We start from the raw sequence: 14,141 nt of genomic DNA on the forward strand, positions 1-14,141 counted from the left end.
AGTAATGGTTAGTTTTAAAGAGAAGGAGCTGTGAACGCTGTGGTGTGTAAAGACTTCATCTTTCACCTCTGACTGAAACCATTTAGACATTAATCAATTAAAACTATTAATGCTGTTGAAAAACTGTAAAAGTTCTGTGATCAAATAGAATTTAACAACATTCAGTGAGATAATCAGAAGGAAAGTTGTAAATGATGAAATAGACACTGAGCTTTTAAAAGCAGCGCGTTGGTTTCAGGTTTAAATGTGTTTCATTATTTATTACATTAACTTTCTTTCTTTTCTACATTTTGGAAGAATCCAATTAAATCCAATTAAGAGAAGCAGAATATGACAATTTATCCTCTGAGAGAATCAAATATAATCTAATTTCTGTTGTATTAAATTATTACACCATAAACAAATATGTTGGATAAGAATTCAAAAGGAATATTTAATACTTGAATGGATTTAAAGACGGCTTCAGTGGAAACATATAATATATATATATAATCTCACTGGCTCTTAAAGAGGACTCGATGTTCTCTCCTCACACGTCGTCCGGTTCGGTCGATCCTCGGAGTTCACTTCTAGTTTCTTTAAGTGCAGTCGTGGTGGTTTTTGGCCGTAAACTCGTCCATAGAAAACATCAAGAGGTTATCAAAATGTCTTTATTTCCTCCTTTGTACAACTCAGAGATGTCACCTTGAACCTTGATAGAATAAATAAGAAGTCATATAAAGGTCTTCACACATCGCCGCCCTCCGATCACAGAAACAAGTTGTCATGACGGAGAACTCATCATCGAACGTGGAGAGGAAGAGGCACAGCGGGGGGGAGGGCGGGGGGGTTAAAGTGGATAATCAACAAACTAAATGTCGTCGTCCAGCTGGAGACTTTGAGCATTGACACATTTACAGAAAAACATACAGTTCAGACTCGTCTCGTTGCTCGGATACAACCGGGGCTTCTTCTTCTTCTTCTCTAGTTTTACAGTACAGAGACGGTGGCGTAGCGTAACGTAACGCAACGTAACGCAACGTAGCGTAACGTAGCGTAACGTAGCGTAACGAAGCGTAACGAAGCGTAACGAAGCATAACGTAGCGTAACGTAGCGTGACGTGGCGCGACGTAACGTGACGTAGCGTGACGAAGCGTGATGTAACGAAGCGTAACGGAACGGAACGTAGCGTAATGTAGTGTAACGAACCGTAACGAAGCGTAACGTAACGTAACATAACGAAGCATAACGTAACGAAGCGTGAGGTAACATGAAACTTTCTCTGTGACGGAGTTTCAGAAGCTGTTCGGGGTCCACCTTCATGTTGAGATGGCTTCAAGAGAACTAAATCACGTTACAGATGAGCTCACCAAATTAAAGACAAAGACAAACATGGACAGATGTTCCATGGAGCTGTGGTTTCTCCTCCAGTCTCTTCACATGTCGCTGGGGCCCTTCATGCTGGAGTCTTTAGCAGACACCGGCGACGCCACCATGGGCAGGACGCACTGCGACGACTCGCAGTAACCGTTCATGCCGGCGGGACCGGGGGGCCCGGGAACGCCCAGAGCACCGGGGACACCGCGGGGTCCTCGCTCTCCCTCACGACCGTCTTTACCGTACGCCGGGCGCCCGTGTTCACCTGAGAGAGGAGTACAAAGAAAAGAATCAATAAGTTAGGAGGTCATGCAGGCGAGTCGTAAGGATCTGAGAGCCTCCTCGCCGGTTGGAGAGACGTGTAACCACGGTAACCGACATCATGTGACCAAAACAACGGTTTGTGAGAATCAAAGTCTGAATTAATTCTAAATATATATTAACGCCTAACAAAGGGAAATCTGATACTTATAGTTGAATTGAAGCGTTATTGATGTTACAGAGCCGTCCGTCAGCATCTATTATGAACGTTGTCGTCCCTACCGCATTGCATTGTGGGATATTTATGCCACCGTAGTGTCCAGCGTTGCATACTGTACTATACTATTGGTTCCATACTGAGGTTTCAGATATACTAAAACATCTCACATACTCTTTTAGCTACTAAATAACATGTTAGTGGAATTTAGGACGCAACCAAAGTCAGCCGTTCGTTCCACGTCGACGTCAGCGCCCAGCAGCAGAGCTACGCTGCCGCCATTTTGGACTGAAAGAGACGACCAGACGGCGGTAAAACGTCCTCCTACAGAGAGACGTACAGAAGTAAAACTACATTATTTCTATTCTATGTCATATTTAATATCTCTACTGAAACGTCCTGTTGAACGATCAAACATTATAAATATGAACACTATTATAACTATTATAACTATTTACTTATTTATTTATGGAACGTTCTGCTGACGGAGCTGACGGTGTTCATCTGAGGGAGAAGAGTCAGAGATGGAGGACGTTTGTCTTCATCATGTACCTGGTAGACCGGGTGCACCGGGCGCTCCTTTGGTTCCTCTCGCTGTCGGTCCTCTGTCCCCTCTGTCCCCCTGGTCACCTGCAGACACCAAACAGAACCGTCACCAAGAGGATTCACACAGAATTGAAGTTGCCGTATTTAGCCGGAGTTCAAGCTCCGACTTCCCCTCGTCTGTTCCTTCGTTAACATTACGACCGACCTGATTGGTCCCTGAGGGGGAAGTGGGTCAGAACCAGATAGAAAGAAGAACACATGGAATAAAACACGTCTTTAGCTCCTGGATGATGAGATCCTCCAGATGTTCAGGTTGGACGTTCACAGGATGATGAGAACCTCCAGATGTTCAGGTTGGATGTTCACAGGATGATGAGAACCTCCAGATGTTCAGGTTGGACGTTCACAGGATGATGAGAACCTCCAGATGTTCAGGTTGGACGTTCACAGGATGATGAGAACTTCCAGATGTTCAGGTTGGACTTTCACAGGATGATGAAAACCTCCAGATGTTCAGGTTGGACGTTCACAAGATCAGATAAAAATCTCTTCATTCTTTCAAAAGATGCAACTATAGATGATTATGAGACAAAGAGTCCACCACGTCTCCTACACAGGGACAAGTTCAGCCTCTTTTTAGCCTTGTTTTGTCTCTTTGTAGTTGTTACGCATCACTCTGTGGTCATTTTGTGTCTCTTTGTAGTTGTTTTGTGTCTCTTTGTGATTGTTTTGCATCTCTTTGTAGTTGTTTTGAGTGTCTTTGTAGTTGTTTTGTGTCTCTTTGTGATTGTTTTGCATCTCTTTGTAGTTGTTTTGAGTGTCTTTGTAGTTGTTTTGTGTCTCTTTGTAGTTGTTTTGAGTGTCTTTGTAGTTGTTTTGTGTCTCTTTGTAGTTGTTTTGAGTGTCTTTGTAATTGTTTTGCGTCTCTTTGTAGTTGTTTTGCGTCTCTTTGTAGTTGTTTTGCGTCTCTTTGTAGTTGTTTTGCGTCTCTTTGTAGTCATTTTGAGTTTCCTCCTGGTTGGAATGTGTCTCCTTAACTGACATTTTGTAGGTGAAGGCCAGGTGATAGATAGCCTGACACTATGGGCCCCTGGCCTCAGGTTATCTATCACCTGGTCTCAGACTATCTATCACCTGGTCTCAGGTTATCTATCACCTGGTCTCAGACTATCTATCACCTGGTCTCAGGTTATCTATCACCTGGTCTCAGACTATCTATCACCTGGTCTCAGACTATCTATCACCTGGTCTCAGGTTATCTATCACCTGGTCTCAGACTATCTATCACCTGGTCTCAGACTATCTATCACCTGGTCTCAGGTTATCTATCACCTGGTCTCAGACTATCTATCACCTGGTCTCAGGTTATCTATCACCTGGTCTCAGGTTATCTATCACCTGGTCTCAGACTATCTATCACCTGGTCTCAGGTTATCTATCACCTGGTCTCAGACTATCTATCACCTGGTCTCAGACTATCTATCACCTGGTCTCAGACTATCTATCACCTGGTCTCAGGTTATCTATCACCTGGTCTCAGACTATCTATCACCTGGTCTCAGACTATCTATCACCTGTTCTCACCTGGTCTCAGGCTATCTATCACCTGGTCTCAGGCTATCTATCACCTGTTCTCACCTGGTCTCAGGTTATCTATCACCTGGTCTCAGGTTATCTATCACCTGGTCTCAGGCTATCTATCACCTGTTCTCACCTGGTCTCAGGCTATCTATCACCTGGTCTCAGGTTATCTATCACCTGGTCTCTATTCATTGTTTTACAGTATCTTAACAGTGAATTCTCATTAACTCTTTAGTTTCCAGACAGAAACAAGCTGACAGTGGAACATCCATGCGGTCGTAGACCTGCTGATCTGAATCTCACCTTTGGGTCCTTTGCGACCCATCAACCCAGCCGGACCCTTCAGACCGGGCAGTCCTCGTGATCCGGTGTGTCCGGGGAAACCGTTCTCTCCGGTGGGTCCCGGAGGTCCAGGGGGGCCGGGGGGACCGGGTAGCCCGGAGATGCCTGACTCGGGCCTTCTCAGGCTAGCTGCTAGCTGGGCCAGCTGCTCTGTGACACAGGAGGACATGTTGGACATTTATATTTAGAAGCTTTGACAGCATTGATCTCTTCAGTATAAAGTAGTTCCAGTAAACTGCAACAGTCTGAGTATTATCCGGAGTAATACTATTTCTGCTTTGGATTGTTTTAATCGCGGTGAGCACCACAAAGTAAAGTCTATTCACCTCCGTTGTATCGGGGGGTGGCAGAAATCTCAGAGATACATAGAAAACTACAACTTATTTAGGTTTACGCAAAAAAACTACTTAACTTTGTAGGAAAACATTGAGTTCTGGGTAAGAAGATGACAAACACTTACCTTGCATGACCCTCATGCACACCTGTTTGATGTGTGTATCAGTCGGTGATTTTCCCTGAACAAACAAAGATTATTGATATTGATGAGTTATTATAACATCACATGCTAACGAGGCCCTGAGCTGTTACCATATTTATTTAATTCCATAAACGTAATGCTTAATGAAAAAACACTCCCAAAAACTTGATTTTCTGACTTTTACCAGAACTGGACTGTTGAAAATAACCAGAAGAGTCTTCCAGTTGAACATGTTAGCTAGTTTATAGATAGAAGTCATCTCACCGCCGGTCCCTGCGACCCCGGCAGGCCCGGTACCCCCATGTCGCCCTGCATGCCGCGTGGTCCCGGTTGGCCCGACTTGCCCTCTTTCCCCTGCTGGCCTCGGCCGCCCTCGGGTCCTTTATTCCCCGTCTCTCCTGGCGGGCCGGTCTGTAATACCACAGCAGCATGTAGGATGTTAACTCAACGAGACAGGGAGAGGTGCAGAAACACACCGAAACATCTCATGTTTCAACGTCAAAGTGAGGAAGAAGGAAAAGATGTTGTTGTTTGTTGTTGAACTCATCAAGAAGCATCCTGGAAAACTGAAAAAGTCCTGCAGCCGGGTCACCGTTAAAGCTGCTGGGAAGCAGCTGATCCTGCTCTTGAAACACCTCCTGAGACTCATTCAGCCTACTCAAGTGTGGTTGTGATGTGGTTGTGATGTGGTTGTGATGTGGTTGTGATGTGGTTGTGATCTGGTTGTGACCTGGTTGTGATGTGGTTGTGATCAGGTTGTGATGTGGTTGTGATCTGGTTGTGATCAGGTTGTGATCTGGTTGTGATCTGGTTGTGATGTGGTTGTGATCTGGTTGTGATCTGGTTGTGATGTGGTTGTGATCAGGTTGTGATGTGGTTGTGATCTGGTTGTGATGTGGTTGTGATCTGGTTGTGATTTGGTTGTGATGTGGTTGTGATCTGGTTGTGACCTGGTTGTGATGTGGTTGTGATCAGGTTGTGATGTGGTTGTGATCAGGTTGTGATGTGGTTGTGATCTGGTTGTGATGTGGTTGTGATCTGGTTGTGATCAGGTTGTGATCTGGTTGTGATGTGGTTGTGATTTGGTTGTGATGTGGTTGTGATCAGGTTGTGATGTGGTTGTGATGTGGTTGTGATGTGGTTGTGATCTGGTTGTGATCAGGTTGTGATCTGGTTGTGATGTGGTTGTGATCTGGTTGTGATGTGGTTGTGATGTGGTTGTGATGTGGTTGTGATTTGGTTGTGATTTGGTGTGATGTGGTTGTGATGTGGTGTGGTTGTGACCTGGTTGTGATGTGGTTGTGATGTGGTTGTGATCTGGTTGTGACCTGGTTGTGACGTGGTTGTGACGTGGTTGTGATGTGGTTGTGACCTGGTTGTGATGTGGTTGTGATGTGGTTGTGATCTGGTTGTGATCTGGTTGTGATGTGGTTGTGATGTGGTTGTGATGTGGTTGTGATGTGGTTGTGATTTGGTTCTGATCTGGTTGTGATTTGGTTGTGATGTGGTTGTGATCTGGTTGTGACCTGGTTGTGATGTGGTTGTGATCAGGTTGTGATGTGGTTGTGATGTGGTTGTGATCTGGTTGTGATCTGGTTGTGATCAGGTTGTGATCTGGTTGTGATGTGGTTGTGAAGTGGTTGTGATGTGGTTGTGATGGGGTTGTGATGGGGTTGTGATGTGGTTGTGATCAGGTTGTGATTTGGTTGTGATCTGGTTGTGATCAGGTTGTGATCTGGTTGTGATCAGGTTGTGATCTGGTTGTGATGTGGTTGTGATGTGGTTGTGATCTGGTTGTGATCTGGTGGTGATCAGGTTGTGATGTGGTTGTGATGTGGTTGTGATGTGGTTGTGATCAGGTTGTGATCTGGTTGTGATCTGGTGGTGATCAGGTTGTGATGTGGTTGTGATGGGGTTGTGATCAGGTTGTGATCTGGTTGTGATGTGGTCGTGATCTGGTCGTGATCTGGTCGTGATGTGGTCGTGATCTGGTCGTGATGTGGTTGTGATGTGGTTGTGATGTGGTTGTGATGTGGTTGTGATCTGGTTGTGATCAGGTTGTGATCTGGTTGTGATCAGGTTGTGATCTGGTTGTGATCTGGTTGTGATCTGGTTGTGATGTGGTTGTGATGTGGTTGTGATTTGGTTGTGATCTGGTTGTGATCTGGTTGTGATCTGGTTGTGATCAGGTTGTGATTTGGTTGTGATGTGGTTGTGACCTGGTTGTGATGTGGTTGTGATGTGGTTGTGATCTGTTTGTGATGTTGTTGTGATGTGGTTGTGATCTGGTTGTGATCTGGTTGTGATCAGGTTGTGATCTGGTTGTGATGTGGTTGTGATCTGGTTGTGATCTGGTTGTGATGTTGTTGTGATGTGGTTGTGATCTGGTTGTGACCTGGTTGTGATGTGGTTGTGATCTGGTTGTGATGTGGTTGTGATGTGGTTGTGATGTGGTTTTGATCTGGTTTTGGTCTGGTTGTGATGTTGTTGTGATGTTGTTGTGATGTGGTTGTGATTTGGTTGTGATTTGGTTGTGATCTGGTTGTGATGTGGTTGTGATGTGGTTGTGATGTGGTTGTGATGTGGTTGTGATGTGGTTGTGATCTGGTTGTGATCTGGTTGTGATGTGGTTGTGATCTGGTTGTGATGTGGTTGTGATGTGGTTGTGATGTGGTTGTGATGTGGTTGTGATCTGGTTGTGATCAGGTTGTGATCTGGTTGTGATCAGGTTGTGATCTGGTTGTGATCTGGTTGTGATGTGGTTGTGATGTGGTTGTGATTTGGTTGTGATCTGGTTGTGATCAGGTTGTGATTTGGTTGTGATGTGGTTGTGACCTGGTTGTGATGTGGTTGTGATGTGGTTGTGATCTGTTTGTGATGTTGTTGTGATCTGGTTGTGATGTGGTTGTGATCTGGTTGTGATCTGGTTGTGATCAGGTTGTGATCTGGTTGTGATGTGGTTGTGATCTGGTTGTGATCTGGTTGTGATTTGGTTGTGATCTGGTTGTGATGTGGTTGTGATGTGGTTGTGATGTGGTTGTGATGTGGTTGTGATGTGGTTGTGATCTGGTTGTGATGTGGTTGTGATGTGGTTGTGATGTGGTTGTGATGTGGTTGTGATCTGGTTGTGATCAGGTTGTGATCTGGTTGTGATCTGGTTGTGATGTGGTTGTGATGTGGTTGTGATTTGGTTGTGATCTGGTTGTGATCAGGTTGTGATTTGGTTGTGATGTGGTTGTGACCTGGTTGTGATGTGGTTGTGATGTGGTTGTGATCTGTTTGTGATGTTGTTGTGATCTGGTTGTGATGTGGTTGTGATCTGGTTGTGATCTGGTTGTGATCAGGTTGTGATCTGGTTGTGATGTGGTTGTGATCTGGTTGTGATCTGGTTGTGATCAGGTTGTGATGTGGTTGTGATCTGGTTGTGACCTGGTTGTGATGTGGTTGTGATCTGGTTGTGATGTGGTTGTGATGTGGTTGTGATGTGGTTTTGATCTGGTTTTGGTCTGGTTGTGATCTGGTTGTGATGTTGTTGTGATGTGGTTGTGATCTGTTTGTGATGTTGTTGTGATCTGGTTGTGATGTGGTTGTGATCTGGTTGTGATCTGGTTGTGATGTGGTTGTGATGTGGTTGTGATGTGGTTGTGATGTGGTTGTGATGTGGTTGTGATCTGTTTGTGATGTTGTTGTGATCTGGTTGTGATGTGGTTGTGATCTGGTTGTGATCTGGTTGTGATCAGGTTGTGATCTGGTTGTGATGTGGTTGTGATCTGGTTGTGATCTGGTTGTGATCAGGTTGTGATGTGGTTGTGATCTGGTTGTGACCTGGTTGTGATGTGGTTGTGATCTGGTTGTGATGTGGTTGTGATGTGGTTGTGATGTGGTTTTGATCTGGTTTTGGTCTGGTTGTGATCTGGTTGTGATGTTGTTGTGATGTTGTTGTGATGTTGTTGTGATGTGGTTGTGATTTGGTTGTGATGTTTTTGTGATGTTGTGGTGATGTTCTTGTGATCTGGTTGTGATCTGGTTGTGATGTGGTTGTGATCTGGTTGTGATCTGGTTGTGATCAGGTTGTGATCTGGTTGTGATGTGGTTGTGATCTGGTTGTGACCTGGTTGTGATGTGGTTGTGATCTGGTTGTGATGTGGTTGTGATGTGGTTGTGATGTGGTTTTGATGTGGTTTTGGTCTGGTTGTGATCTGGTTGTGATGTTGTTGTGATGTTGTTGTGATGTTGTTGTGATGTGGTTGTGATTTGGTTGTGATCTGGTTGTGATGTGGTTGTGATGTTCTTGTGATCTGGTTGTGATCTGGTTGTGATCTGGTTGTGATGTGGTTGTGATGTGGTTGTGATCTGTTTGTGATCTGATTGTGTTGTGGTTGTGATGTGGTTGTGATGCTGGCTTTCAGTGAACATACCGATCCTTTCTCTCCTGGTTCTCCTTGATCACCCTGTAGAGGAAAAGATTCATAAATGATTTTGTCTGCAGGAAGTTGCATCCAACGTTGCCATAGCAAAAGTGATCTCATAGTACCAGACGTTTCACATCTTAATGATCTTAAATATCTTACAAGTTCTCCAGAACTACATATTCTACTATACATATATACATATATACATCAATTCTATACATATTCTTGTGGTTTCCCACTGAAGAGACAGATCCTGTTGACTGTATGGAAGCAGGTGTTTCAGTGGTGGGTCACTCACCAGGTCTCCACCGTCTCCTGGTGTTCCTTCAGCTCCTGCAGCTCCCTGAAAGAATGAAAAGATGTTTTTTGGTTCTTAATGTGCTCCGAGTCAAAACTCTGTAATCTGAGTGTTAATATTCTGAAACATACCTGGTCTCCCGTTGGACCGTCGAGACCGACTGCACCCTGAGGAGGAAAAACATGATATAACATATAGCCTGATGAGTATTTCATTATCTGAAACAACTTCATATTTTCAAACAAATAAATCGGTCATATCCTGGAGCCAAAACCCCGTCGTCATAGTCCCGTGGTTCTGATAGGTGGTATCTGGTGGACTTAAAGGGGGGGCAGTAAATCACAAATATTGTCTCCTGATTAGTTTTATTGCAGCCTATATATACAGTATATACTGTGTATATATATATATATATATACTGTATATATACTGTATATATACAGAGATGTACGTAAAACACGTCACTTACGTCACTAGCGTAACTTACGTCACTAATGTCACTAACGTAACTTACGTCACTAACGTGGCTTACGTCACTAACGTAACTTACGTCACTAACGTAACTTACGTCACTAACGTAACTTACGTCACTAACGTAACTTACGTTAAGGCGAATACAGGTATATTCAGACAGACAGGATGAGGAAAGATAAAGTGTTTTTGAACATTAAAGCATGTAAACATGTTCTAGTAGAAACCTAAAATATAAGTATGAACCTGGAAATGAGCTGATACTTCCCCTTTAAAGTGAATCAGCGTGTTTATCCAGCTCAGTCACGCAGCAGTTGATGTATTGATTTGTGTACACGGACACAAACTTCAAATTTTTTTGCGTGATGGTCAGCACGAAATCAATTTGTAGATGATCCACATAACTGTGAAGCGGGACGTGTAGAGAGTAGGGACGACACGTAGGGAGGAGGTTGGAATGGACGGGGGGGTATAAAAACACTAATGAGGTAGTTTTATTTTGAAAAGACTGGAGCGGAAATTGACACATACGTTACGTGTTGCTGGACATTCGTAGGAGACGCACGAAAAATACGTTTTTGAAAGTCGTGCTGAGCGTCACGAGAAAAAGAGGAAAAGCGCGTCTGCGTACACAAATTAAATTAAATAGATTACACTTGGTGAATATTTCACAGACTGCCGTGAGACGGAGTGGGTTCATCACGTGATGAGGTTCATCACGTGATGTCATTCTGTGTCTCTTACCCGGTCGCCATTCTGACCACGATAACCAGCAGGACCAGGAAGTCCTGGAAGACCCAGGTCTCCTTTACCTCCCTGTTAAAACACACACACACACACACACACACACACACACACACAACATACATATACAGTTAAATACAAGAATATAGACACACATATATATATATATATATATATATACAGTTAAATACTCAGAATATACACATATATAGTGGTTGCTAGGCGCCGACGCGAGTGGCAGCCTGTCTTAGTAGCTCTCCGTGTTTCTACTTTCTTTGTCTTTTTTTTTGCTACTTTTTCGTTACTTTTAATTTTCTACTGCGCTTAGTTTCTGTCAGTGATAGTATACTGCACACTTTATGTAAATAGTTTCCTTTTTCACAGCCGTCTTATTTAGTTATTATATTTAGTTAGCCTGACCAACGGACATGATCGGACAATAGACGGTGTATTCGTTTGAAGCGCTCCTCGCCTTTCGGGACCGAGTAGCAGCGCCACCAAAGGATTTACCTGCCGAGATACGGCGACACAGACGGGGATCAAGAGCCGGCGCGATCGTGAGGGGGAGGAGGGAGAAGGAGAGGAGGAGATTTAAACCCGTCCTGCCTTCAGTGATCATGGGCAATGTGAGATCTCTGGCCAACAAGACGGACGAGCTAGCAGCCCTGGTGAAAGACCAACGGGAATACCGAGAGTCCAGTGTGCTGTGCTTTACGGAGACATGGCTGAAGGGGATTATACCAGACTGCTTAGTGGAACCGGAAGGCTTCACGGTGGTGCGAGCTGACAGAGACAAACAGAGCGGTAAAAAGAAAGGCGGAGGGCTTGCTGTCTTTGTGAACTCCAGATGGTGTAATCCCAAACACATCACTGTAAAGGAGCGCATCTGAACCCCGGACACGGAGCTGCTGGCTGTGAGTTTGAGGCCATATTATCTGCCTCGAGAGTTCTCACACTGCATTACTGTTTACATTCAACCGAGTGCTGTGGCGGCGCAGGCAAGTGACGTCATCCACTCCATCGTCGCGGGATTACAGACGAGGCACCCCAGCACATTCATCATCGTAAATAGTGATTTTAACCATGTCTCCAAAACCCTGACGAACTTCACCCAGAATGTGACCTGTAACACAAGACACAATACGACCCTGGACCCGCTGTAAGCCAACATTAAGGAGGCATACAGCGCCACTGTTCTCCCCCTCCCCTTGGCGGTTCAGACCACAACCTCATCAGGCTTGTGCCAACATACAAGCCTGTTGTCAGGAGGCAGCCCGCCACCACCAGGACTGTTCAACAGTGGTCAGTGGAAGTTGAGGAGGAGCTGAGGGAGTGTTACAGGTCAACAGACTGGGAGTTGTTTGACAGGGTCCACGGTGAGGACATCGATGGACTCTCCCACTGCATCACAGACTACATTAGGTTCTGTGAGGAGAGCATCGTACCCACCAAAAAGGTACGCTGCTTTCCTAACAACAAGCCCTGGATCAATGGGGTCATTAAAGCCCTGTTGAACAGGAAGAAGAGGGCATTCATGGCCGGGGACATTGAGGGGGCCAAGGTTGTCCAGAAGGAGCTGAAGAAGGAGCTGAGGGCGGCCAAGGACACCTACAAAGACAGACTGGAGGGGAGACTACAGGCCGACAGCTCCAGGGAGGTGTGGGGGGGGGTTCAGGAAGATAACTGGCTACAAACAGCCGAGCCCTGGTGTTGAGGGGACCCAGGAACATGCAAATGAGCTAAACCTGTTTTTCAACAGGTTTGACCAACCAACCCCCCCATGAGCTCAGCAGGACAGCCTGGGTCCTCACTCACCAACACCAGTGCCCCCCTCCACACCTCTCCTTCCCCTCCTCCCCCCCCTTCCACACCTCTCCTCCTCCCCCCAGCACCCATCCCCAGGAGGCAGCAGCAGCTTGCCCCCCCCATACCTACCCTGAGGATCACAGCCCCAGCATGTCTTTTACACCTGGAGACATTGCAACATCCACCCTGATCATCACAACCAGCCAGGTGAGGAAGCAGCTCTCAAAGATCAGCGTGAACAAGGCCAGGGGACCAGACAACACCAACCCCAGGGTGCTCAAGGCGTGTGCTGGGGAGCTGGCAGCAGCGTTCCAGCACCTCTTCAGCCTCAGGAAGGTGCCCCAGCTCTGGAAGACCTCCTGCATCGTCCCGGTGCCCAAGAAGGGACACCCCAGCACCCCCAATGACTACAGGCCAGCTGCTCTGACGTCACACGTCATGAAGATCTTTGAGAGACTGGTTCTGCAGCACCTCAAGCCCCTTGTGAGCGACTCCCGGGACCCCCTGCAGTTTGCATACCAGGAAAACATCGGTGTGGATGATGCCATCACCTACATGCTCCACAGAGCCTACACTCACCTGGAGAGGCCGCACAGCACCGTAAGAATCATGTTCTTCGACTTCTCCAGCGCCTTCAACACCATCCTGCCACTCCGGCTAGCTGAGAAGCTCTCAGTGATGCAGGTAGACCATGGCCTGGTGGCCTGGATTACGGACTACCTCACCAGCAGACCACAGTATGTCAGACTGCAGGGCAGCCTGTCAGATGTGCTGGTGAGCAACACCGGCGCCCCCCAAGGAACTGTGCTGTCTCCCTTCCTGTTCACCACCTACACCTCCGACTTTCGCTTCCACTCGGGTACATGCCACCTACAGAAGTTCTCCGATGACTCCTCCATCGTCAGCTGCATCACAGATGACAACGAGGAGTACAGAGCCCTGGTGGAGAACTTCATAGGGTGGTGTGATAACAATCACCTCCAGCTCAACATTGGAAAGACCAAGGAGCTGGTGGTGGACTTCCGGCGGAGCACGAGGCCCCCAACTCCCATCACCATCCGAGGGGAGGAGGTGGAGGTGGTGGACACCTACAAGTTCCTGGGAGTACACATGAACAGTAGACTGGACTGGACTGATAACACCGAGGCCCTCTACAGGAAGGGACAGAGCAAACTGTTCTTCCTGAGGAGGCTCAGGTCTTTTAATGTATGCAATAGGCTGCTGCAGATGTTTTACCAGTCTGTAGTAGCCAGTGTTCTCTTCTTTCTGTGGCATGTTGGGGGGGGGGTAACATGAACACAAGGGATGCCAACAGACTGAACAGGCTGGTGAGGAAGGCTGGCTCTGTGGTTGGATCTGAGCTGGATGATCTGGAGGTGGTGGCAGAGGGGAGGATGAGGAGGAAGCTGGACGCTATCCTGGAGAACCCCTCCCACCCCCTCCATGATGAGCTAGTCAAGATGAGGAGCACCTTCAGCCACAGACTCATCCCTCCTCGGCACAACACAAAGCGCCTGGGTCAGTCCTTCATGCTGGTAGCCATCAGGCTCCACAACCAAGGCTGACCCCCATATGACAACTATTAGGACTCTAAGAACTTTAAACATGCACTATCTACCTTTTAACAT

At 46.3% G+C, this 14,141-nt stretch overlaps 1 protein-coding gene across 1 annotated transcript in view; it reads right to left on the reverse strand.

Moving 5' to 3' along the window:
* Positions 1 to 634: 634 nt before the first annotated feature.
* col9a1a (collagen, type IX, alpha 1a) overlaps positions 635 to 14,141 on the reverse strand; it is a 39,923-nt gene continuing 26,416 nt past the window's right edge. Inside the window, exons 24-32 of the mRNA XM_074631244.1 lie at positions 10,708 to 10,779; positions 9,624 to 9,659; positions 9,493 to 9,537; positions 9,201 to 9,233; positions 5,047 to 5,193; positions 4,765 to 4,819; positions 4,266 to 4,454; positions 2,388 to 2,465; positions 635 to 1,622 (exon numbers count right to left, since the gene is read on the reverse strand). Coding sequence (XP_074487345.1) covers positions 1,417 to 1,622; positions 2,388 to 2,465; positions 4,266 to 4,454; positions 4,765 to 4,819; positions 5,047 to 5,193; positions 9,201 to 9,233; positions 9,493 to 9,537; positions 9,624 to 9,659; positions 10,708 to 10,779 — 861 coding nt within the window. The 3' untranslated portion in view covers positions 635 to 1,416. The remainder of the gene's footprint in view (positions 1,623 to 2,387; positions 2,466 to 4,265; positions 4,455 to 4,764; positions 4,820 to 5,046; positions 5,194 to 9,200; positions 9,234 to 9,492; positions 9,538 to 9,623; positions 9,660 to 10,707; positions 10,780 to 14,141) is intronic.

Source organism: Sebastes fasciatus, chromosome 3, assembly GCF_043250625.1.
Source record: "Sebastes fasciatus isolate fSebFas1 chromosome 3, fSebFas1.pri, whole genome shotgun sequence".
Classification (NCBI taxonomy): domain Eukaryota; kingdom Metazoa; phylum Chordata; class Actinopteri; order Perciformes; family Sebastidae; genus Sebastes; species Sebastes fasciatus.